The sequence below is a fragment of the Halichoeres trimaculatus genome, unplaced genomic scaffold (assembly GCF_033239565.1).
Source record: "Halichoeres trimaculatus isolate MK-OKI-2021-1 unplaced genomic scaffold, fHalTri1.1 fHalTri1_scaffold_7, whole genome shotgun sequence".
Classification (NCBI taxonomy): Eukaryota; Metazoa; Chordata; class Actinopteri; order Labriformes; family Labridae; genus Halichoeres; species Halichoeres trimaculatus.
This window is the reverse complement of record NW_027437185.1, coordinates 13,429,632-13,453,800: the sequence shown is the minus strand read 5'-3', so window position 1 is coordinate 13,453,800 and position 24,169 is coordinate 13,429,632. Positions and strand designations below refer to the sequence as shown.

Sequence of the window (24,169 nt, the reverse complement as noted above, 5' to 3'; positions counted from 1 at the left end):
ATATGAATCCCATGTTGGTGATTCAGCTTTTCTCATGAATGCTCTTGTTTATACAAACACCAGTTCTCTCCTAAAGTGCCACTGACTCCAGTGTGACTACATTAACGTATCATTCACCTCTGTCTCCTTTATCCCATGCAGCTCATCACTGGTGTGCAGCAGGCAGCAGAACGTCACAACCAGGCTTTCATGGCCCTCGAGGGTCGTCTCCTTAACAAAGAGCGCAGACGACGAAAGGACAAACCTGGACACTGGTTTGGCACCAGCACTCCAATAATAGGCCGAGGAGTGATGCTGGCTCTGAAGGAAGGCCGCGTGGTGGCTGGGGTGTCAGCGTTAGCCAGCGACGACAGCCGTAAAGTGGCTCTGGTGCTTAATGGAGCTCAGTACCTTGAAGGCACCCATTACACCCAGGATGGGAAGGACTGTCACTACTTTGTGAAGGTGGGCTCAGCTGACAGCGACCTGTTGGCCTTGGGGCTCACAAATGGGCGTAAGTCTCTGGAGAGTGGTATCAACGTGACGGTGAGTGGCCGCTCCAGGAGAGGAGTGACTGTGGAGTTTGCAGTTCCGTCATTAGTACTGAGCATTCGGTACGGGCTCGCTGTAGATGTGGTGGATGAAGAGAAGGTAAGACTGTTGGAGCTGGCCCGGCAGAGAGCCCTGGCCGGGGCTTGGGCCAAGGAGCAGCAGAGGGCCCGGGACGGGAAAGGGGGCAGTCGCTTGTGGACGGAGGGGGAGAGACAGCAGCTCTTAACAACGGGACGGGTACAAGGCTATGATGGCTACTATGTACTGCCCGTAGAGCAGTATCCAGAACTGGCTGACAGCAGCAACAACATCCAGTTCCTCAGACAGAACGAGATGGGTAAGAGGTAACAGCCCTGAGGAGCAGACTCTTCCCTCTCCCACTCTCACTTCTTTAGATCCTGCTCCTTATTCCTTCCCAGCCTCCTCAACCCTTCTCCTTTAAAAACCCATGGAGATTTAACCAACTAATGGGGTTACTCACGGAACGCTGCAGGGACTTTTGAAAAGAATGACTTATCAGAAAACATATTGTTAATTTTACTGCCACAGGCAAAAAATTTAACGTTTGGTCAAATGGCTCTTTTTTTGAAAAACTTTGAAAAACCTGAAAAAGCACTGAAGAACTTTAAGAACTGTTGCTTAGTGAATAAGAAGATTCCCCTTTTTAAAAAAGATAGTGATATTTTCACCCATATTTTTTGGGTCACACTGAGAGCGGCCATGACAGCTACTGATCACACAGTGGAGTTGTACTGCGCTGGCTTTCTGCAGTAAAGGCTTCTCTGTCTCTAATAAACACTGAAGGCACAGGGACCAAAGTGGAGACAGAGCCACTCCAGAGTGCAGGCATTACAACTTCACATCACCAGAGGACATCGCAAACAGCGACAGACAAGGCAATGTTAAAGGTCGTCCAATACTACGAGTCGTCTCCCTGTCTCAGGCCTCCCATCGTCCACCACGGACCAGCCCGCTGCTGCCGAGGCAGCACACATCCAACCAAGCAACACACACACACACACACAAGCTAACGGCATCATGAAGAAAACCGAGCTGTTCATGAACTAGACAATAAACTTTTTAAAAAAACAAAGTCAAAAAAAGTGATGGCTATATTTGTGGACAGTGGTATCACACAGCATTGTTTATTTTGCAATGGGGAGAAGAATCATATTACTACATATGTGTCCGCCTACACTAAATTTCAGGATGTTGCGTATACTGTAGATGCCGTAGTTTTGTACGTTTCAGTCGCGGTAGAATTGTGAGACTTTCACCAAGGCACTTCTGTACAGAACGATCAAACACACAACTCACAGAGTCCGGAAATCATGCTAAGTTAGTATTTATTTTATTTTAATCTTTTTTATTTATTTATTCTTAGTACTATATGACAATCATGAATGAGTCACCAGTTCCAAATGAACATAATGGATGAGTTTATTTTCTTTTGTAAAATATGTATGAAATGTTCATTTTGTTTTTGTATTAATTTCAGTTTGCTGCCAGGGCAAATAATAGTCACTCTCAAAAAGAATAATTTATGTAATAAAGTGTTTTAAAAAACGGTTTATACTTTAAATAAAGTCTTTAAAACTGTGAAATCTGTTTTTTCGAAATATATTTCGATGTACAGTGTATAGACCTACCTTTATGCAGCACAGTAGAATATTGTCAAGAATATCGAGTTTTATATTTCTAAGAGGAAGTGGCTTGTAATGTGCAAAATCTTTAGCTGGTCTTACTATTCTAGAGTTTTGTGGCACTCTAATATTCCATATCTACAATATCAATCCCCAGTTTGTTGTTTTGACTGTTTTTTGTTGGAAGCAGAGATGTTTCTGTCCTAGATCCCGACAGCAGTAGCAGTAATGGATCCCTCTCACTGTGAAGAGACTCGTGCTGGATGTCATTATGTACCAAATCAGTATTATCAAAGGATGATTCTTATACATTCACTGAAACGAGACTCTTCTGAGAACCTTATCAATAAAACATAATTGTTTACTTCGACTGAGCAACGTGTTCTTCACTTTCATCTGGTTTCTGTGTCTGAGGGGTTTGATGTTTCTTTCCCAGCACTAACTTCCACCAGACGAAGAGACAGACATTAGAGTTAGCTCAGAAGAGATCCTCTGATTGAAGAAGCTTTTGTTCCTTTTTGTTAATTATGCATCAGGCTCACAGATACAGTTCATATGTGCTCCAGATATTGCTTTAAAAAAAACAGAACTACTGTTTCCCTCGTCTTTTAAACATTTAGTGTAGACTTAGCACACGTTCAAAAGAACAAATATTTCATAGAGACTGTTTCAGTGATTTTTAAGTAGTCATTACAATTAGCTCTTTGCAGTGCTTTGAGATAACCACGATTCCCTGGATCATTTAACTCTTTTCCATCGACTATGAGGTTGCTCTCCTTTAAGCATTGTAGAAGAAGTAAAAAGTTTATTCAATAGAAGATGTCTCTACAATAACAAAGATTTACACAGCTTTGAATACTATTTTCAAGGAGCCCCACTGAGCGTTATCACACAATCCTTGCAGTGCCTCGTAGCTCGTTTGTAACTCTGTGAACTCATCGCTTTGGAAGCTGATAGCCTGACTGTCAGCTGTCAGGCAGAGTGTGTTTTCAACATAAAAGTTTTCAACATAAAAGTCTTAAAAAAACACAACGTGTGTCACCTGCAGCAGCAAACAGCAGGGAATAAAGTGGAGCATTTAGCACAGGACACTAACAGGATCCCACATTCATGTTTGTGTTGCTCACTTCCTGTCGAGAGTGTAAATATAAACCTGCTATCAACAACTCAGATGAACACCTTCACTAACGTAGAAGCTGTGAACGCTGCTCTTTTCTACAGTGTTTCCGGTGCCCCCAAGTGGCCAATTAGCATAAGTGAATGCTGCTTTCTTTAAAAGTGGCCCCATCCTTTTTAATCCTTTATCTAAATTAAAGGTGCGTCAGAAAATAAGCTAATTAGAGGAGCTAAAGTAAAAGCAGTCATTGAACTGTTTTATTGTAAGATAGAAGCAGTACTTCATTGTTAGTGGAGGTGGGATTATTTTCATATATAACTAGGTGGTTAAACTATTTTAAAAAAGTGATAGCATTTCAAAAAGTGAGCTTTTTTTAATTTAAACCTTGATATAAGAAGAAAAAGTCACTGGACCTAGAAAAAGTGTCAAACTAAAACCTCTGAATCAGCAAAAGGTATAGAAGTTACAATGAAAATCAGTGTTAGTATATATATTTTTTCCCTACTGCATTACTTCTTCTCATCCCCCCTTTGGTAAAACATATTGTCAGTGCATCAGGCAGAGAGCCACATTGCAACAAACATCCTGCTCCAGCAGCTGTTATAAATAGTTGAATGGATCCGGCCAGGCCCCAGGCAGCTACAGTACACTGATCTATACTTCCCATTTCCCTTGAACCACCCACACACTGCTCACACTCCTATTTTCCCGAAATAAACACAAATTAAAGCCTTTAAATTAATGGGAATAAATAATTTTAATGCAAGATTCTCATCCAAAGCAAAAAGGCATTTACAAGTCACTCGGTTTCTTCTGCAATCACAACTTTTTTCACATTTTCAGTTTTATCTCCAAGGTATTTGATAAAAATAATATCCGAATGTTTTTTTTTTTTAATATCAAGATCATCGTGAAAACAAGGAACATTGAGGCCTTCAAACGTGAACAGTAATCAAACATAAATCACTGTCATCATCAAAAATGCATTCCTTTTATTGTCAGGATTTCACTCAAAGACAGACGTCTGCATAAACGGCTTCTGTGCAAATGAAGGGGATACATTTCAGGCATCGGCTTCTGAGGGGCGCACCGTGGCTCATTAGTAGCCAGGGTCTAGGTAGCTTTTGGGGAATGGAGGGTTTGGAATGCAGGGTTGTCCTTGGCGAAAGGTTCTAGCTTAATGTGGGGTTAGGGAGGGTTGGAGATGGCTGTGAGGGAAGGCAGGAGTAATATTTTACAGAGGTAATCATCATAAAGTGCCAAAGAGCCTCACACTAGATGAGCCTGAGATCCAAGTACACTGTGTGTATGATTGTGTGTGTTACTGTGTAACTAAGTTAGTGTGTGTGTGAATGTGCATGTTGGTATAAGATTACAGCGAGGAGCCTGAGATTCAGGGTTATGCTTTGAAGCTCAGTTACAAGCTGCTACAGTTTCCCCTGTACAGGGTCAGTCAGTCTGTCAGTCTGTGCGGAAGGCTTCACATTTAGGAGGAGTGTGTGGCTTTTTCAGGAGACGTCCACATGGGATCAAAGCTTTATTTATACACGAGCATAAGACTTGGAGAGGAAATAGGCAGGAGAATTTTTTTAATGGAGTGTAAGGCAGATGGGGGTCAGGGTGATGGGGCTCCAGGCACAGAAATGGGGGACAAGAGGGTAATGGGAGCAGACATTCGGGGAATACGTTATGTCAGCATGTCCCACAGACAGCAGCAGCACAGAGCTGTCCAGCAGGCTGTCAGGCATGTGTCGGCTGTGTCGTCTCTTCTCCTGTCCTCCACCACGTACACTGGAGAGAAAAAAAACAGAGAGAGAAGAGATAAAATTACAAGGTCGTACAGAGAAGGGGAAAAAAAGAGGACAATTAAAAGAAAGAAATTAGTACAACCTGCATAAAACCATAGAATCACACCATCAGGCCTCAAACTGTGAACTGAAGTGTGACCTCCGCTGCTGACTTTCCTCTAATTACGTTCGTCTTGGGAGGCACATCACTATGGCGATGCACACACAGTAGCGCGCAGTAGAGAGGCATCACTCTGAAGCACCATTAAACCAATGAATTGAGAGGATTCCTAATGACATGCCTCAAACAAGGCCTTTTCCTTTACTTCCCATGTTCAGCAGTGGATATTAAGTCAACACATCCTTATGAGGCTTGTTATAGAAAGGGTTATGTTCCCCATATGTTAGCTTTACCATCTGCTCCAGACAACACAAGTCACACAACAGGCCTGAGCAAATACATCGCCTCCTCCTTGTGTTTGTGATTAATCATTCATGTGGAGGGAAACACTCAGCTAGCTTTTAACAACCATGTGCACTGACTCATGACATAGGCGAGTGTGTTACCACAGTGACCAGCTCTGAGGCAAGAGATAAAGTCAAGCTAGCTGCCCACTAAACAAGCCGGAAACTGATAACAGAAAGACAAACACCCGGTTAATGAAAACGTCTGCATTATTAATGAACATCTCCATCAAATGATTCAGAGCAAGACTCCTGAAAGCAGAGCCGTCTCTTTTGATCAGAGGCTTATCTGAATCCAGTAACACAAGAAGTAACACCACACTGCTTTCTCCTTAAAGGTGTTAACTGGCTTCTCTGGAAGCTTTTCTTTGCTTATTAAATTTGAATATTTAGCAAAGGCATGTGTGCTTTTAGCTTCATAACTTCTGCCATTTATCCTGGATGCTCAGTTAGGGGTGTTACTGCATTAACACACCTTTTCTTTTAAACTGCTCGAATTCACACACTCTAATCCTTACTTGCTGTCTCTTCAAATAACAGTGTAAGTGGTTAAGACGGTTCATTCAATAAAGACAGAAAGTGAATAGCAATCTAGTGAAAGAGACACTTTTTTGAGGAGAAGGTAATAAATGAAATCAGTCATTTCTTTATTTAAATTTGGTCTGGTTTTGCAACTGCAAAAATTAAAAAGGAACAAATGTCAAACAGGACGGAGTCACATGACCAGTGGAGACAACAAAGGTGTTATAGAGCATATTAAAGGAACCAATGGAAAATCATTCAATCATCTGTTTGTCATGTGTTTTCAATTTTTCAACTCAATTATAGATATTAAAAAATCATTTTAACATATTTTTTTTATTGGAGCTGTGAACATAAACTGCAGACTTGCATGTTTTACTCTCTTATTCTGAATTTGCATAATACAGTCAAACTGCTCATCAGTCGACTGTCACGCCCCCAGCCCAACCCTAAAGCCATCAGTCCAGTTCAGCAGAAAGTCTGCTTACACATTGACCAAAAGTAAACAAAGCTTTCATCTGAGGGGGCTCTCCTTAATTCTGTGTCAATGTTTTCACAGAATGGGGTTGCTGAATGCTAAATGCACCAAAAGTGTTGAAAAGTCAGAGATTAAGAGAAGTCATTTCAGCACTGCTGACAGTTTAGTTTTAATGTCAACAACTGACTTTCAGGAAAACAAGATCTTATGTCTGAAGTGATCTTACAACCAGTCTGCCCTGACACGATAATGACGACTGTACTTATTTTAACCTATGTCTTTCGTCACCATAGACTGTGTAAAATATAGAGGTGTGAAAAAGGTAGATGGCACCGAAGAGCAACTCCGCTGTATGTTGCCCATAGACTGTGTAAATATAATCTCAAAGTATATTCAAAATATTTTATTCCTTAACTTGATGATGTGGGTTTTGATGCAGTTAACATCAATTATTTCTCTCTATTCTTGCGTAAGTTAGTTTAAAATCATTTTTAGCTTAATTTTTACAGTGTAGACTGATAAAATAATAATCATAGTCATGTTTTGTAAGATATTGTTTTTATGGGTAACATTGGTGACAATTATCAGTTTCACCAATGTCTTGACCATGTCTTTCACCAAATATTTTTTTTTGCAACGTAGTTCAATGTTACAGTGGTTTAAGAGACTAACTTGATACACTTGATGTCTTCAAGTTAAGTGTTTTTATGAAACACTGCATCTCACTTTCATTATTTCAACCACAATAAAATAGAAAAGTTGTTCTAAATCAACTAGTTACCTATGTAGGATATCACAATATCGTTATATTATCATATAGTGATCGTATTGTTAGATTCTTGCCAATACTTACCCCTAATAAAATATAGATGTAGTGTCCATGACGTCACCCATCTGTTTTAAACCAATGTCTATGAGGGCCATATAGAAATGCTGAACTCAACCTAGCTTCATGAGAGTTGTGATGAGGTAAAGAGGCCTCTTTGCAAACAGCTACAGGGTGCCCATCTGTCACCAAGTTAGCTTGTAAGTTTAAAACTTTGAAATAAATTGTTCTGAAATTGTCAGGGGATGGAGAAATTAGCTACTCACACCTTAACATTTTATGAACCAGGATTTAAATGTGTTCATTGTCAAAATCAGCTTTTTCAGCAGAATCAGCTTAGTCCGCACTCACCTGTGTTTTTGGGTGCTTCACCATACATTGGCCCTGGAGGGGGACCACCTTGCCAGCCAAACTGTGGTTGTCCAGGGTATCCTTGATAAGGACCTGGGCCAGGGTAGGGACCTCCAGGTCCCATTGGACCTGCACCGTAGTTTGGGCAGGCTGGGTTAGGCTGCTCCATGTTGACAGGGTATCCCTGTGGAGGGTAACCCTGAGGAGGGTAGCCCTGTGGTGGTGGGCCCTGGGCTGGGTAGCCTGGAGCTGGGGGACCACCGCCTGGGTATGGAGGGGGCTGCTCAAAATTCATCTTCGGGTTGACAAATCACCTTAAACACAGAATTAAAAAACAAATTTGATTATAAAGAGAAGCTAGATGATGTGAGCATCTTCCTAGCTGTGAGTGCTGTGTCATTTTGTGGAAACAAGTGGAAATCTGAATGAGGTGGGTAAGGTATGTAGAGAATGTAATTGAGTAAGTATGAGTTAATCAGCCCCGAAAGTCACATGAGGCGTTGAATTCCTCCAAGTGCTGATGTGAAAGCACAACCTTTTCAGCCAGCAAAGAGAATGAAGCAATTGTTTCCCAGAAAAAAAAAAAGTACCCAGCAAAGAACTGTCTATTTCCTTAACACATCTTCTGCTATTTCATGGATTCTCAGTCTCATATGAAAAAAACAATCATAGTCTCCAAAGAAAAACAGCAAAGACAAGCACAGCATAAGACTTCATTATTTGTTGAGGGTGTCTCGTGAGTCACTGGTCAATCACAGCCCACATCAGGCCTACCAGAGATAAGCAGCATTCTGCTACTGTTCACACACAGACGTTACTAATGGAGGAGTCATCGTCACGGAGTGCAGGCTGAGGACAATCCACTGAAACGTGGGAAAGGAGAGAAAACCCTGCACTGGTCATATCTTCACACTTGGTTTTCTTCTTCACTCAGAAACACAAGAATAGAGGAAGAGACACATCAAATTGTCAACATCACACATTTCTAGTTTCAATATGATGTTTGCAAGCGCTGCTTAAATGCTGTTTCTTCCCCCGCAAGTGTTTTGTGATTAAGCCCTTTTAGACAACGCAAGAAGTGTTTGTTTTCAGCACTGTGTCGAAAGGTGATTTGTCCCATTGGTCTTCTCATGAGAACAGAGTTCATTACTTGGGCAGGCACCAATGGCCTCTGAAGGAGCAGATCAGGGTCCATCACAGCCCTTATGCAAGCCTTGGTCTGTGGGTTTGCTCAGGTAGAACAGCCATAACAAACTAAAAGGGGCCAGATGGAAAACAGCAACTCCTCCAGGCCTCCAAGGATTCCTCTGTCACGTTGTGTATGTACACTACAAACAGCTAAACAGCTCGGCTTCTCTATCCACATCCAAGCTTGTGTTCATCAAAAAGCAATGCAGTAACTGTAAAGTGATTGTGTCAGTTTGTCTACAACCTTTAAGATTAGCTCTTATGTAATGTTATGACTCTTATGATATCAGCTACGTCTCATTTAGGCTTCAAACAACCAGGGCAATAAAAGAACAAGAACACAGCTAACATCAGCACTGTTAAATCAAAACTGCTACTTCCTGTTTCACATCAGCAGCAAGCTCCTCTGTGCAATGCTTTTTTTTCACAAGATGGCTGGACATTCACCACCTGAATGTGTTCTTAAGACTACTGACAGATGGCGAGGCCTCTGTAACTATGGTTACCATGCACCAGGAGGAACAGAGTGATCCCAGTTGATTTGCTTCTGTTGTACCTTCAGGCAATGTGAGTAGTAAAATAAAGCAATTACCAGATCTCTTTCTGTGTTAACACGGAGGCGACTTGTGTTGGCTGTTGGACTCCTGTTCATCTGGGCCTAAATGGTGTTGCATTACTGAGTAATAGCTGAGAGAAGGCTCCTTTCAAAGGAAGCAAACCAATGATCAGTAATCTGACACTGAACAGCATTTTCTACAGCAGCAAAGTTCACCGTGTCGCTGAATTTGCCTGTTATACAAGCATGAACCCAAAGCAGGGTTGAGAACTAGTAAACATTTCATCTTGACTTGAACACACAACATGTGCATGTTTGCTGTATGCTCATTTGCATGTGCTTCATTTGTTTTTTTGCTGCAAAAATAGGCGGTGAGCTCAGACATTGTTTCCACAACAGTAACACACTGATGATATCACATACAGACTCACACACCTGTCACCTGACACAGGCTGGGACATGGACTTATTCAAAAACAAAAGCAGAAATAAGTCATGGCATTGTATGTTATATACTCAGTTCATTTACAAAGTTGTAACAGGAATGGCAGCCTTAAACATTTAATTAAAAGCTGCTTAGCTGGTGGAAGTTAATAACATAATTTCCTAAAGGCCTCTTAAGACTAGCGCCAAGTCAAAACAAGGCACAGAATCAAACAAATTGAAACACTGTGTAACTCACTCAGGGCCATGTGGATGGGCTGTTGTGAAACTTGTACCAATAAATGTTTTACAGTTTAAGCATCAAGAGCATTCTGATTAAATTTGAATACAGTAACTGATAACTTGGAAAACAAGGAAGTTTTCTTTTACATGGAAGTTAAAATAGGAAATCCATCGTCCATTTTGACATATCATGTGACACAACTCATTTCTAGTGTTGTTCTTTATCCTGAGGCCTGAAATGTCAGGTTTAAAAAAACGTAGGATGAGTGCACAAACGCATAGGAGCAGCAGATATCTGTGTTAAACGGCAGAAACCTCGTAGCCAAGCAACCTGTTTACTCCCCCTATACCTAGAGATATCACAAGACCAGGAGGTTGGATACCAAAACACCCCATTGGACCTAATTAGAAGGAATCTAAACTACAACCATAAGGCATGGAAAACTAGTGCAACCATATAACACTTTTTTATTTATGAAGAGCTATAAACAAAATACTTTGTCAAAACCCTACGGGAAAAAAACACTTGGTCTTTAGGAAAAAAAACTGAAAAGCCAAACTTGGAAAACATGTATTCGACTTTGAGTTGAAACCAGCATCTGTTAAGCTTAATGTTATCAAATATGCATTAACTAATTTTAGCAGCAAACAGTACACATTTTAATTATTTTCACATCTGTTTGAATTTCGCAGTACGGTTCAACAAGACGCGGAACCTGCAGGCCACAACCCTCCACAGCACTGTCCAATTTCCTAGCCCCCTAAGTTCATGATGACTAGGCTCTTGAGCACAAAAATAAGAATTACGAACAAGTGTGGCCCACTCACCTTTCAGTTAAAATATTCCGGTCTGTTGTGAAGAACAGTGACGTCGGTTCGGACTGAAACTATTCTCGTCTTCAGTGTTTATTACTAATATTTTATACCGCAATGAGCGACCCCTTGTCCGCAGAAACCATTGACTGTGTATGAAACCCAGTGCGTGGAGAGTCCGTGCGACGTTACGTCATTTGCGGGGTACGTCATGGGAAGCCATAAAAGACGCGATTGGCTCTTTCGACAACCCGCTGCTCTCAGCGTCCAATCATGAGGCAGAACGATAAGCGGAGGGACGTTAGGGAGAAGAAGTGACTCCTGATCATCTGACTGAATTAATGATTAAATAGACTGCATCACCGAGTCACTGACGAAATAAATACAGGCAAGGGGATGACTAAGTCACTTAATGTTAATCATTAATTAGCAACGTAGCAGCGGTCATGTTTTGATTTTTTCCAGTCAAAAACCGCTTATACCCTAAGTTGTCAACTGTAATGTGAATTGTGAATACACCGACAGTCTTGTAGAGATCTTTAAAGGCCAAATTCAGCTGTAGGTTCAGCATTTGGATTCTAACGGCTGATGTTTCGTTTGGGTGCATTGCTGCTATTCTACCACCAGATGTCAGACTAGCCTCAGTCTTTTGATTGTGATTCCCTTTTATTTTAAATGTGCAATGAGAATTTTTTTTCATGCAGATCTTTTTGTTTTTTTTTTGTTTTTTGTTTTTCGTTTGTTTGTTTTGTTTTGTTTTTTGTTTTTTGGTTGTTGTTTTTTGGGTTGTTTTTTTGTTTACAGAAAGTGACCTATCAACATAAATGGCAGTGAGCACAAGGAACTCCAATAGCCTATAATTTTTTTTTCTTTTTATTGGCTATTGGGTTTACAACCTCTTTTCCAATAGTTGGGGCATTGTGTAAAATGTTAATTAAAATGGAATACAACAAAATCTTATAAACCCATAATCATTTACAATAGAAAATAGAGAACATAGCCATAGCCAACATACAAGCAAAAAATCACACCATTCTAGGGAAAGAATAATTTTGACGTTGATGACAGCAACACCTCAACAAAGTTGGGACAGGGCTGTGTTTGTTACTGTGTAGCATTCTTTCTACTCTTAACAACAGTCTGTTACCATCTGGGGACTGAGGAAACCAGCAGTTGATAATACCAAAAAGAATTTAAAATTTCAATATGTCTGGCCACAGGACAATTTTTCACTTTCCCACAGTCCATTATAGATTAGTTTTGGCCCCAAAGAAGACAACAGCATTTTTTGGATAGGGTTTAGAGATGGCTTCCACTTTGCATGGTTAACTCATGTTTGTGAATGGCACGGTAATCTACACTCACAGACAGTACTTTGTAAAAGTGTTCCTGAGCTCATGTAGTGATATCTATCACGGTATGTTATGTAACATGCCTGTTTTTAATGCAGCGCTGCCTGAGGGCCAGAGGATTGCATACACCCAGTATAGACTTTTGTCCCTATCCATAGCACACAGAGAAATCTTTTAACAATATATTGAACTACAGATGTTGAGATACTCATTATCTTATCAGCTTTCAACGAAGGAAAACTTTTTTTAACGTTTTTGTTTGTTTGTTTGTTTTTTTACAATTTTCCAGCGCAGTGTGTGAACCTTTGGCCTGTTTAATTCTGAGAGACTCAGCCTCTCTGAGATGGTTTTATACTCAGGTATCTTGCTGACCTGTTGCCAGTTAAATGATTAGTTGGTGAAGGCTCCTCAGGCCGTTTCTTACTTTTTTAGCTTTTTTGTTGCACCTGTCCCAACTTTTTTCAGAGGCATTGCTGCCAAATTTAAAATGGGCAAATATTTTGCATAAAAAAATAAAATGTCTCACTTCAAGCATCTGTGATGCTGTGTGTTTTCTGTTGTGAATAAAATGTGGGTCTGTGAGATTTTTTTTTTAATATTCTGGATTTATTTACATTCTACAGAATGTCCCAACTTTTTTAAATTCAATTCAAATGGCCAAAAACTATTCTATCAGAAGTAAATTGACTTTTAATGAAACAAAATTCAGTTTCATATGTTTCATATGATGAAAAGCTTGTGTGTCTAGTTTGTCATCAAACAGAATAGAATAGAGTTTGGCTCCAGTCTGCTCTGCACATGACAAAGTTTGAGTCAGTATTTGTTTTGGTGGGCACCCATAAAACACCAGATACACAAAGATTAGATCATGTGTGCACACTTACCAGCTCATGCATGCTCAATTTACTTTGTAAACATTTTAAGTGCATGAGGAGGGGGGGGGGTAAATGTCTTCATCCATAAGTTATCGAAACTAGTACACAACTTGAGCAATACAACAAAAAAGTCCTGCTTTTGCGTACATGTGTTACACAAAGACACAAAGGGTGGTAGGGTTGGGGGACAGAGTTGTGAAACATCATCTTAGTTCCTCCATTCCTCCATCAGACATGGCATGAATAGAGTATGAATATAGTAACATACCGGCAGCCAGCCAGCATGACAGCTGCCATAGACAGTGGAACTTGTGAATTTGTGCCCTTTCTGTAAGGTGATAGCAGACTCTGTGGCATGTAGGTAAAAAGGCTTGAGCAGCGAATTGATACAAGAGACACTACACTGAACAGACATAGGTGTGTGGAGTCTTTGTGGACCAGTGGTGACCCCCAAGAGCAAGGACCTGACCTTTGACATATAAACATTGAGCTATTTTTACAATGAGTTCAAAGTTATGAATGGAAAAGATGCTGGTGACAGACACTGTCTGGTGACATATTTTGCAAATGCCTGGCAGCAGAGATGTTTCTTGAGTTTCTTTACAAATGGCAGAAAAATAAACGTGTAATTCCAAATCTAGGCTCACTATTATTTTTTTAACCCAGAACATGTGTTTTTTTAAATGAAAAAAAAAACAGCAAAAAAATTGTTAGTTAATTAAAAATGGGTGAATAAGGCTGAGGCTTGTTTTCATTGCAGAATCAACAAACTGAGTACAACTCTTGTAATTTTCAAAGCTTAAGGATCTTTTTGTCCTTTGTGTCAAGTTTCACTGGGAGAATAAAACACCAGTGGAGTATAATGTGTTTGAAACTGAATGTTCCTGTTAATAATGCAGTAGTGATCCAAGTTTTTCATATTGTTTTATTCATTTTATTGTTTTTTAATGTGAGTCCCTGTCAGACACAAGCCTCTGCCCCTGTGCCCATCCTGTCACGATACATGTCACAAAGCAGGCCCTGTGTTTGAGTGTCTGTTTACACTGTCACTCCGGCAATACAGCCTGAGCCTGTCCCAACAGCTTCAACAGGAGCAGCTGACAAAAATAGAGCCTCAGCAACCGGCCCAATGCAACCCAACCCTCATACAGGGGAAGCAGAAGGGAGCAGGCAGTACAGGAGGGGAAGGGAGCTGGAAAAGGGCAATGAAGCACAAGTTTATCAGGGTTTACTGAAGCAAGGGGTGGCAATGGTCCTCTTAGTGTAGCTGTTTGCAGTGCAACAAGGCAGGTTTTCTCCAAAACAGCAGTTCATGTATGTGCAGCAGTCACACCTCTGACCAGTTCTCCACTGACTAAGAAAAAGCCTTTACCATGAAATCATAAGAGTGCTGTGTGCTTTGTGTGTTTATATTGTGCTATAAAGTTACACTTCTGGAGCACAGTCTTTATGGTTAAAGTCTTCAAGCATGACAGTTTGTCAAATAAATAACATTTTTGACTGTAGCTATAAGCGGGATAAGTTGTCCATAAAACTTCTGACAGGCTAATGTGTCATTGTCACACGCCAACACAGCAAGGCAAATGTCCTCTCTAAACAAAGGATCGTCACAACAAATATTCTGTAATGTGGTCACATTAATCTGAATATATGTGAATATTTAGGAATAAAAGTACCAACATCATATCATGGTCATAAATCGTAATGGTGTGACTATAAATAGATGATATTACCAAACTAATTTTATGCCATGTGTAATGTCTAAATACTGTTTGGCTTGCATGACAAATATAACAAATTAAGAATGCTGGACTTCAGATGGACTACTGGGGCATTTTTTTGCATGCATAAAGCTCATAGCTTTGTCTAAAATAATGAATTTTAAACCTAAACAAGGACACGTGTGAATCGGTCCCCTGCCATCTGACCTCTTAGTCATGTGAGAGATATTTTGAGCTGGAGAGTCAACACTTGGTTCACCTTATGATTTACCTTATGCTGTAATCGTTTGACATCAAATGCCATCCAAGGTAGAGGAATTCATAGCTGACAACCTGTTGAGTAATATGTTCTCAGTGTATATGATATTAGTGCACATGCTGGTCTCTGTCCCTAAAAACTTACATGCTGGTGTGTGTAAGGCAAGCACAGCCATGAGAGAACATCTGAGTATCAGTTTCAGGGTGATACCCCACCCCTGCCTGCCAAAAATAAAATCCCTCAAAGCTACTTTGTGGGTACATGTGGCAGTCGCTATTGTCACCTGGCACCTGGCCCTCTTCTCACGTGCACTTTGCACAAACACACTTGTTCAAACATCACATGCAGGTCAAATGGCATGTTTTACAAAGAGAGCCAAGGGAACACAAACAGTGCGCAGACCAAGTAGTGCCCTGACTTTTGGAAATGGCAAAAAAGTTATCTTGATAACTCTTTGATCCAAGCAAGAATCCAGAGTTTGGTATGGGGCAGCAACCTGTATGGACATAGAGGTAAACTAAGAGACAAATTGTATCGTAGCATAACCTGCTTTTAGTCGTTTTCCAAAAAAGAAAAAAAAAAGGTGACCAAAACTCAGGTGTTAGCTTTCTAATGCAAATCAGTGACGACTCCTATCTGCAAGAGCATGGGAAAAGAACAGCTGAGCAGAGTGACCTACATCACCAATTTTCACATGACACGTAGTGTCTGCTTCTTATCTGTTGTCACCTAAATTCTGCAAAGTTGTTGCTTAAAATTAGTTTTTTATCCACACTGAAGAATCCCATGACGGCTTTATTCACAATTCATATTTGAGAGAACTCCCTGCTAAACTACTGACAAGTGTGACACCACACCCCGCACGTAGCAGAGTGGTTTCAGTGTGCTCTGGCCTTTGGGCTTCAGCTGCCCTCATTCCTTAAGACCAGGCCAACTCCTATACAGCAAACTTTTCTAATCTACAGATCAGCATTTGGAACAGGCAGGCATACCTCTCCCTGATCCTGCTCAGGGTTTGAGAGGCTGAATACACAGTGTGCAATACAAATATCTGTGCAGCTTTCAGTGCTGTATGTTGTTGCAATTATATACCAAATATATAATGCGGTTCAGAAAAGTAAATAACAACCTTTAACCAACATGTTGTTTTTGGATACTCAATTGCAGTGCCAGTCAAATGTCATCTGATTAATGATACATATTGGGATAATTCTTTTAATTATTTCATTTTCAGTAGCTCAAGTTTTGCTAGTTGACCTTTATACTGACAGCCTTAGGCAACTGCTTCACTAATCAACTCTTTCTATATGGGCCAACTATCAGCGTGAAAGGAGTTCAAAACATATAACACTCTTTACATGAGGTGGTTATGCAACTCACTAACAGTCTAACATGTAGGTTTCTGTGGCCTCATGCTTTCCCCTTACACAAGCTGGTTTTAGGGTGTTGCAAACAAGGTATGTTAGGTGGACATGCTTAAACACATCAGCACTGTAAACTCTTCACAAATTCATGTTAGGCTTTTACGACCTTGGTACGATGCTGACCTCTTTTGTGAACACTGATGAGACAATAAATTGGAGAGTTCCATGTTTGTCTTTTCTTGCACTTTTCAGCATGAAAGAAATTAAACAGGATGTGGAAAGCACTTAGTTAAAAAAAAGAGTCAGGTGTTTGCAGACAGTTTGATTAGCCTTTATTTGAAATTATACACATTTCATCTCTCTCCATACAAAAACAGAGCAGGTGATGATTTTCATTAGGCTCTATTCTCAATATTAGGAGAAACTTGTTTGCCTGGAACAAACAAAATAAGCCACCCTCTTCTGGGGGAAACAACAAAACAACTGACTCCTGCAGTGGAAAAACTCTACATGTTGTAATGTAATCATTTTTATTCCCCAACTTAAAAAATAGGCTACATGGTGCAATTTTCTTATTTACAAAAGATAAAAAAAGTTAAATCAAAATTCTGCCTCAGCTCCCAAATGAGTGAGCAACCAGTCAAACCATCTTCGAACCTCTCTGCACTTAACACACTTAGGGTCAAAAACACCCTACGGTTATACTTTTTTGGTTCCTCTCAAAAGCTTTTATTAAAAAAAGATGAAAAAAGCTTTAAATGTAATGCATTACAGTCATTAATGACCATGGAGTTGTTTTAACTAATAACTCTCCATAGGAGGTAATACTGGGGCTCAGATGTCCATCTCAAACTGGTTGTCATCTGTTGGAAAGAGACAGAAGAAACAGTTAAAGATTAAGAGGCCAGATATTTACCAATCAGCTGGTTGTTATCATGTGTGTTTGTACCACAAGCATAACCACACCTTAACTGTCTGCAGAGATGACGACAGTTTACGAACCTTATCTTACATTTATAACTGGCAAGAAAATACACAACAAAACACTTGACGTAAAAAGAGGCTGCCAGTATATCCATACCCCATGAAATGTGCTGTGTTTAATCCAGACAACTGGGGCAAAGGAAAAAGGGGGTCAACCCTAATCCTCGTGGTCTTATGCTTGACAGGAGGAATGGAGAGGGGTAGATTGATGGCTGAATGAGTTTGCATGATAACAAATAGCTGTTTCAACTTGCCTATGTGAAGAAAAACTTCCTATGCAGTCAAAACCCCCATAAGAGAATCGATGTCAACACTAATTTTGAGAAGTCAATGAACCCTCTTATGAGTTGCGTTTGCAATAAAAGATATGATATTGTGGCGATATACATTCAACCCCTCAGCAAAAATAAATGCTGATAGTAGGCTTAAAACAAAGAGGTGATCTATCTTTGACTATAGTGGTTCTTAAGTTATAAGTTGTTGGTCTAGTTTTACATGCCTGGCTCCCTCTGTGAGGGCTTAACTTAGACATGCTGGAAAACAGATCACTCCTGTTGCAGTTCTTGACAAAGCACAACGACTCCATTTTCAGAACACACGCTGCATCTTTATGCCCTTTTATCACACAACATATACTCATGAAAACTAAAACTAAAAACCCAGTTATGCAGGAACAGAATGATAAAACTGACTTTTTAGTTCTCTTATTTACAGGGGAAACAAATTGTGTTTTCTTTTAATCAGAATGTGCACCAGCTACAGAGAGAGCAGCAGAGATGTGGCTTTTGACTGTACAAACAGTTGCATATATTGGCTTGCACTCGTGGCAAACAGAGCTGTAAAGACATGTGTTTACCTGCAAGATCCTTTTCATCCTCTTCCGCTTCCTCTTTCAGATCCTGCAGCTTCCCTATGGGGTGCGTGGCAGGTACTGTTACCCCCGGGATCTGGGGCAGACAGCATGGGGGAGTTCGGGCAAGAGGAGAGTTCCGACAATCCAACAAAAACTTTCTGTCATAGATGATGCGGGTACCTGTGTTTAGGTGAAGAAAAAGACAGAAACAGCTTACATTGGTTGTCTTATAAATTTTGAATCTGTGATGAGAGCAAACATCCCAAAAACAAACATAGAAGGCCAGATGCTCAAATATCACGGGCTCAAACAGAATGTGTTATTGGTACAGAACATTTCATTCTTGGAAAGTTGCACATGCAGGGAGAACTGCTAGCCTCTATTTGAGGGAATTTGAGAGGGGAAAGGGAGGTTCTACATCGGCACAGAAGGGAGGGACGAGGGTTACCTCTGCAGTGAGTTCTTGGAAATCAGAGCACAAAACATTCTCTCTTTGAAGCATGGGGCCTTGGGATTAAAGCCACATGTCTCTTTCTTTGACACAGTAAAAGGTTTTAGAATTGCTGCAGATGTAATAGGCATGAGTGGGTATCAAAGAATGGCAGATGATAGATTGAAGCACAAAGCTCTGCAGAAACCCAGCAGCTTGCAACATCTCAAAGCAACTTGACATGTCTCATTTATGTCACTGTTTGGACTTGGGCCAAGCTTCAACAAAAACAGGGTCATAAATGGTGTGTTGTGATAAGTCTGACCAAGACATGACTGAGTCGAGGAATGCTACGTGCTTCTGTCTTGGAGTTTGAACTTTTAAGTACAGTATCTGTTCAGCATTTCTCGAAGGTTATGTTATGTAATGACTGAGAAGTGAGCAGTTTGTCCTGGACAAAGGAGAGTTAAACAGGGAGAAAGAGTTGGGGCGAGGGACAGGGGGTTGGAATTTAAGCTAAAGCGCAAGCATTGCTTTGCAAGCAGCGAGTTCAAAGCTGTTATGTAAAAAAGGGGGTCAGACTAGTCACACATGGCATGAGCAAAGGAGATTGAAACATGTTGCAGACTAACAGAATGCGAGTTCAAACTGTGTTGCAACTTCCTCCGACTCCAGTGTTTACCAGAGCTGTCTACTTATAAAAAAATACTGCTCATACTACCCATGCATTAGACATTTCCTCTCCCTCCTCCTTTTAACTTGTACAGAATGTTCCCTACTGTTACTGAAATGCAAAGCAGAGAGGATAGGACAGCCTCCAACTCCTCCACCACTGCAAAGGCCAATCACTTTGCAGTCCTGGACACATACACCCTCTTCAAATCACAAGTCACGAGTTACACATGTTGATGTTGACTAGTTGTTGTCTTTAGACAACAGTATTTCTGATCCAGACGAGTGATGGTGAGCTTAGATTCCAAAGTGATGCTATATGCCATCTATGTAATTCAAGGTTAAAACATACTTTGTGTAAGATTTAAAAACAACTTTTGCTCCTGGAGGCTCATCCGCACTAAAACACTGTAAAAATATGTCCGATGTGATTCGAATGTCAAACCAAAAATCGAAAAACAGATTACTGTTCACAAATGGTGTTACCGTACTTTATTGTTCCATGCAAGCTGTTCACAGATATAGATCATAATGTCATGTAAACAAGCAACAGAAAACTTGTTGACAACGAGGAACGGGTAAGGGTGGGGGTCAGCCAACTGTCACTCTGCACACTGTGAGCAACAAGACAGATTTTCACCTTTATTCTATTTCTATCGCTTGTGATTTACAGTGCTACATGATTCCTGTATCACGCCATGGGTAATTTTCGCGACACACTATTTGAAACAGATACTTGCAGCAGATTTTAACGTTTGTACTGTAACCGACATCTCGCGAGAACTTGTTGTAGAGCCCTGCGTGTTTGCACGTATGCAACAAAATCTGAACTCCACTCAAGTTCGTCAACTTCGTCTAAAAACTTACCAGGTGCCAATTCCTCCAATAACTTTGTATAACTTATGGAACACAATAAATGCACTGAATTGTAAAAAATAAAACTAGCTAGAGACAGGAATGAAGACAAAGAGCATCGACTACTTACCTCCAGGCGTGGTGGAGAAGAGGGTCCCCCCGGGTGTCTGGCTGTAACAGTCGGGTAGCTGGGACCAGTCCTTCAGGGTGAGGACCCTGGTGGGGATGGGGCAACTTTTAACTTCTTTTGCGCCTGTCGACATGCTAGCTTCTGAGTCGCCTCTGCAGGGTAGGACAACTGCTTTAAAGTTCCTCAAAGACGCACTAACACGCTCCTCACAGTCTTAAAGAGAGACGGACGATTTTAGAGTTGCGGGTCTTGGGGTCACTTGAAAAAGTTAAAGTTCTACACCTTTAACTTTAAGCCAAAGCTTTAATCAGGCTACGCGTTTGGGGGCTCGATTGTGTCCGTCTCCACAAGAAGCTACCATGTGCTGTACTTGTAGCTCCCACAGCTGAAGGTACCACTCGTGATGTTTTTGTGCAAGAGCCATGAGACACGTGGGGCAATGGCGAAGCTGTGCGAGTGTTTTACTTTAAAAGATAGCCCGCGGGGGCGGTGTTAACGGACTGCAGAGTGCATGTATATTCAAAATGTAGCTGATGTTGTTTAAATTTCGAATATTGATTAAAATGTATACGTGGTAAAATACACAAATCTAGACGGTAAATCAGTGCAAAGATCTCAAATTCAGGTGCATGTGGTTTGTGGATAGAGATGTGCTTAGGACTTTAACTTGAGTGGGCTGCTATCAAATTTGATTATGAATGTAATATCTAAAAAGTCGTAGGACCTTTGTACATCAGTAATATAGAGAACCACCTCAACTTTACACTTCAATAATTTTATGTAGAGTGGTTATCTAAAAAGTCATAGAAAGTTAAAAGTGGTATACAAATCTCAGAAATATAGCCTATGCCTATTACACATGTTAACTGGAAAGTGTTTTTATTTTATTATTATTTTTAAGTTTCTCAAAACATTTTCCTTGGTGTTTGAGTTATTAAAGAGTACTGCGCCACGCCATACAGTGTTACCACATGTTTGATCTGTATAGTGAACGCTGCTGCAAGGCAAACAGATTTAAGCACCACACTGCACCCTTTCTGCAGAACAAACAAAAAAGAAAGGGCCTGACTAAAAAACCCACAACCTACATGCTTCAGATAATGTTGCATGAATTTCTTGAATAACAGGTCATGACATGAAAAATCTTGCTGTTCTGTTTAGAGACCCCCAAAATGAAGACCCTGTTACTTTTTATATTCATGGTCTGAACTAATAGAATTACTCAGAATCAGTAAAACTTCTCCATAATCTTATTTTGTAATCAGCAGACCATAGATGGATTCAAATAGTTTTTAAGTTTGAAACAATTAAACCTGTCATAATTCTCGTAAAAACCGAGTGCCCAACAACCCATATGCACTCACCAAGAACAAAGTCACTTGACACAGTTTCCCTGCAAACCTAGAGTCACTGACTGTAATTTATCCAACTAACTACATAAAATAATTTTCTGACGGCAGCTGGTAATAATGAAAACAAGCTGTGTAAAAATTGTTCAATTTTACTTTTTCCACTCCTTTTTGGATATGCATAACAAGCTGTATCTGTGACTTTTCTTCTTGTTCTTTTTTGTTGTTGTTTGGATTGTTTGTAAAACTGTGAAGTTTCCCCATATTATAAGTTGTTAATTCTTTTTTGTCTTTTTGCACATTTTAAATAAGCAATTAAAATGTATTCATTTCTTTAATTTCTTCTGTAAATAATAAAAGCTAAAATTGAAATTTACTCTGTAAAAAAAAAAGATTCAAACAAGCAACTTTATCTTTACATTTGATTAGGAAAATGCCACTCTCCTGCATGTTGTTATTGTAACACTTCTGCGACAAAATGAAAAAGTTCAATCAGCAAATATCAGAGCTGTAGGCTGAAAAATGCTCTATTTGAATGCACAATACAGATAGAAAAAGAAGCAGTTACATTCTCCATACAATAAATGTTTAAGACAGATACCAAGTTTTGTTCTTCTGCTACAAGACTTCTTTTTAAGGGTGTGTTTGCAATGTGGGCCCGAAATTACCATCAAATTTGGGGTGACAATACGACAGGATACGACTGTGCTCTCTGGGTGTTTGAGTTTAACAACTAATGTGAATGTCTTCACATTATCAAGGTACTAATTTGACAACACTGCCCTCTACTGACCCTTTACTGTACAGAACTGTCTGTATGTAATATGAATAGCTCCCACAACAATTTCAGACCTTTGACCCACTTCCATCTCAAATATTTGACCATTTGTGTTTTCTGATGGATTATTTATATTTAAAAAAATTTTTTATTCAATTCAGATTTTGTTGGGTAAACAAATAAAGACGATGCCATGAATGCATGATCCAAAGCTGAACAGATTTTATTGCTCGTTCTTTTTGGTCTAGAAATGCAGGTTTTGTGTTATCATTCAGATTCAAACTGCCTAATTACTTTACTACTGATGTATCCTCTGTGAACGTTAGGTAATGCAAACAATGCTTGGGAAGAGAGAGTACTACTTGAAGATGCGGTCAAATGTATTTTGGAAGGAATGAGCATCAAACATAACAGAGTATTTGAAACTCAATGAGATTTCAACAGTGACTTCCCGTTCCTGTCCTGTCCTGTAAAAAGTTAGTACCATCTTTCGGCCACTTGAGGGCGACGTTAACAGCAATATTGGTTGTTTTTCAGACAACTCAGTTATCAGTGGCAGAATATGAAATATTCTTTAACTCTTAATTCTGTATTTAAAAAAAGAGTAAAAGAGTCTTAAATGTACAACTTTATTATGACAGGTGTTAATGACCAGAAGTGCGTTAATATGGTTACAGTCCTTCTCTGTTTTTGCAAGTGCATTGAGCCAACTTTGTTGTTTTGTTGGCATCTGGAAAATCTGCACCAGTTTTTAAGCCATTTACTGGGTATCTCAACAGTTATCTTGCATTTTTCCTCAATGAAGGAGTAGTACCTAGGTGATTGCATGATGCCATCTCTTTTTTTTTAATCTCAGTTCATTACTTGCCTACAAAATCTCTTATGAGACATCCAGGACATTTGCAAAACAAGAGTTTTATGGACATAAAGGCAAGTTCAAATACAAATGCTGTCTAAATATATATAAATGTGCATGATGGACTGAATGGCTTAACATCAGTCTTTCTCGTTCAGGAAAAATCAGTACATGTCCCACATCACTCTATACTGCTTAGCATGGGGGAGGCTTGGGTTATTTTTAGACTACAAGGGAGGTACAGTGATAACACAGGAGTTAACTAGGATCTGGACATCAAAATGGTGGAGACCTTGAGGAGGAGAGGTGGAGAGTCTTGGGTGTACACTTCAACACTTAATTGGGCTGGTCAGACAACACAGACATTCTGTACAATAAGGGCTGAAATTGTCTCCACCTGCCAAGGAGACTGAGGTTGTTTGGAGTGTGCAGGACTCTGCTCAGGTCATTCTATGACTCTGGTGGCTTTTGCACTTTTCTATGCAGTGGCAGTGGGGCAGGGAGCACAGACAGGGACAGCAAGAGACTAAACAGACTGGTGAGGACAGTCAGTTCTGTTCAGGGCTGCTTCTTGGACTCTCTCGAGGAGGTGGGAGAGAAGAGGATGCTAACAAAGCTTGCATCTCACCCGCTGAAGACTGTAGGGGCTTTGAGCAGAGCTCTCCTTCAGCAGCAGACTGAGACACCCACCCTGTAAAAAGGAGTGCTACTGCAGGTCATTCCTCCCATCTGCAATAAGACATTACATC

The 24,169-nt window shown here is 40.2% G+C and overlaps 3 protein-coding genes across 11 annotated transcripts in view; 1 reads left to right on the top strand and 2 right to left on the bottom strand.

The window, feature by feature from the left end:
- tenm2a (teneurin transmembrane protein 2a) overlaps positions 1 to 2,538 on the top strand; it is a 272,913-nt gene extending 270,375 nt beyond the window's left edge. For all 9 annotated transcript variants that reach the window (XM_074674856.1, XM_074674857.1, XM_074674854.1 and 6 more), the window contains one exon: positions 142 to 2,538. In XM_074674856.1, coding sequence (XP_074530957.1) covers positions 142 to 879 — 738 coding nt within the window. In that variant the 3' untranslated portion in view covers positions 880 to 2,538. The remainder of the gene's footprint in view (positions 1 to 141) is intronic.
- A 1,505-nt stretch (positions 2,539 to 4,043) lies between these two features.
- Positions 4,044 to 11,117, bottom strand: LOC141793064 (cysteine-rich and transmembrane domain-containing protein 1). The gene is made up of 3 exons (XM_074673404.1): positions 10,958 to 11,117; positions 7,721 to 8,034; positions 4,044 to 5,082 (listed from the first exon to the last, which is right to left on the bottom strand). The coding sequence occupies exons 2-3, from the start codon at positions 8,013 to 8,015 to the stop codon at positions 4,979 to 4,981; spliced, it is 399 nt and encodes a 132-aa protein (XP_074529505.1). The 5' UTR covers positions 8,016 to 8,034; positions 10,958 to 11,117; the 3' UTR covers positions 4,044 to 4,978.
- A 5,713-nt stretch (positions 11,118 to 16,830) lies between these two features.
- eif4ebp3l (eukaryotic translation initiation factor 4E binding protein 3, like) lies at positions 16,831 to 20,861 on the bottom strand. Its single transcript, XM_074673328.1, has 3 exons — positions 20,438 to 20,861; positions 18,354 to 18,530; positions 16,831 to 17,376 (listed from the first exon to the last, which is right to left on the bottom strand). Exons 1-3 carry the CDS (start codon positions 20,568 to 20,570, stop codon positions 17,348 to 17,350), a joined length of 339 nt encoding a protein of 112 aa, XP_074529429.1. The 5' UTR covers positions 20,571 to 20,861; the 3' UTR covers positions 16,831 to 17,347.
- Positions 20,862 to 24,169: the final 3,308 nt, after the last annotated feature.

Coding starts and splice junctions, on each gene's coding strand:
- eif4ebp3l (XM_074673328.1), bottom strand. CDS start 20,570: ATGTCGACAGGCGCAAAAGAAGTTAAAAGTTGCCCCATCCCCACCAGG. Junction 18,531..20,437: donor CTTCTCCACCACGCCTGGAG/GTAAGTAGTCGA, acceptor ACCTAAACACAG/GTACCCGCATCATCTATGAC. Junction 17,377..18,353: donor GGATGAAAAGGATCTTGCAG/GTAAACACATGT, acceptor TCTTTCCAACAG/ATGACAACCAGTTTGAGATG.
- LOC141793064 (XM_074673404.1), bottom strand. CDS start 8,015: ATGAATTTTGAGCAGCCCCCTCCATACCCAGGCGGTGGTCCCCCAGCT. Junction 5,083..7,720: donor TGAAGCACCCAAAAACACAG/GTGAGTGCGGAC, acceptor TTTTCTCTCCAG/TGTACGTGGTGGAGGACAGG.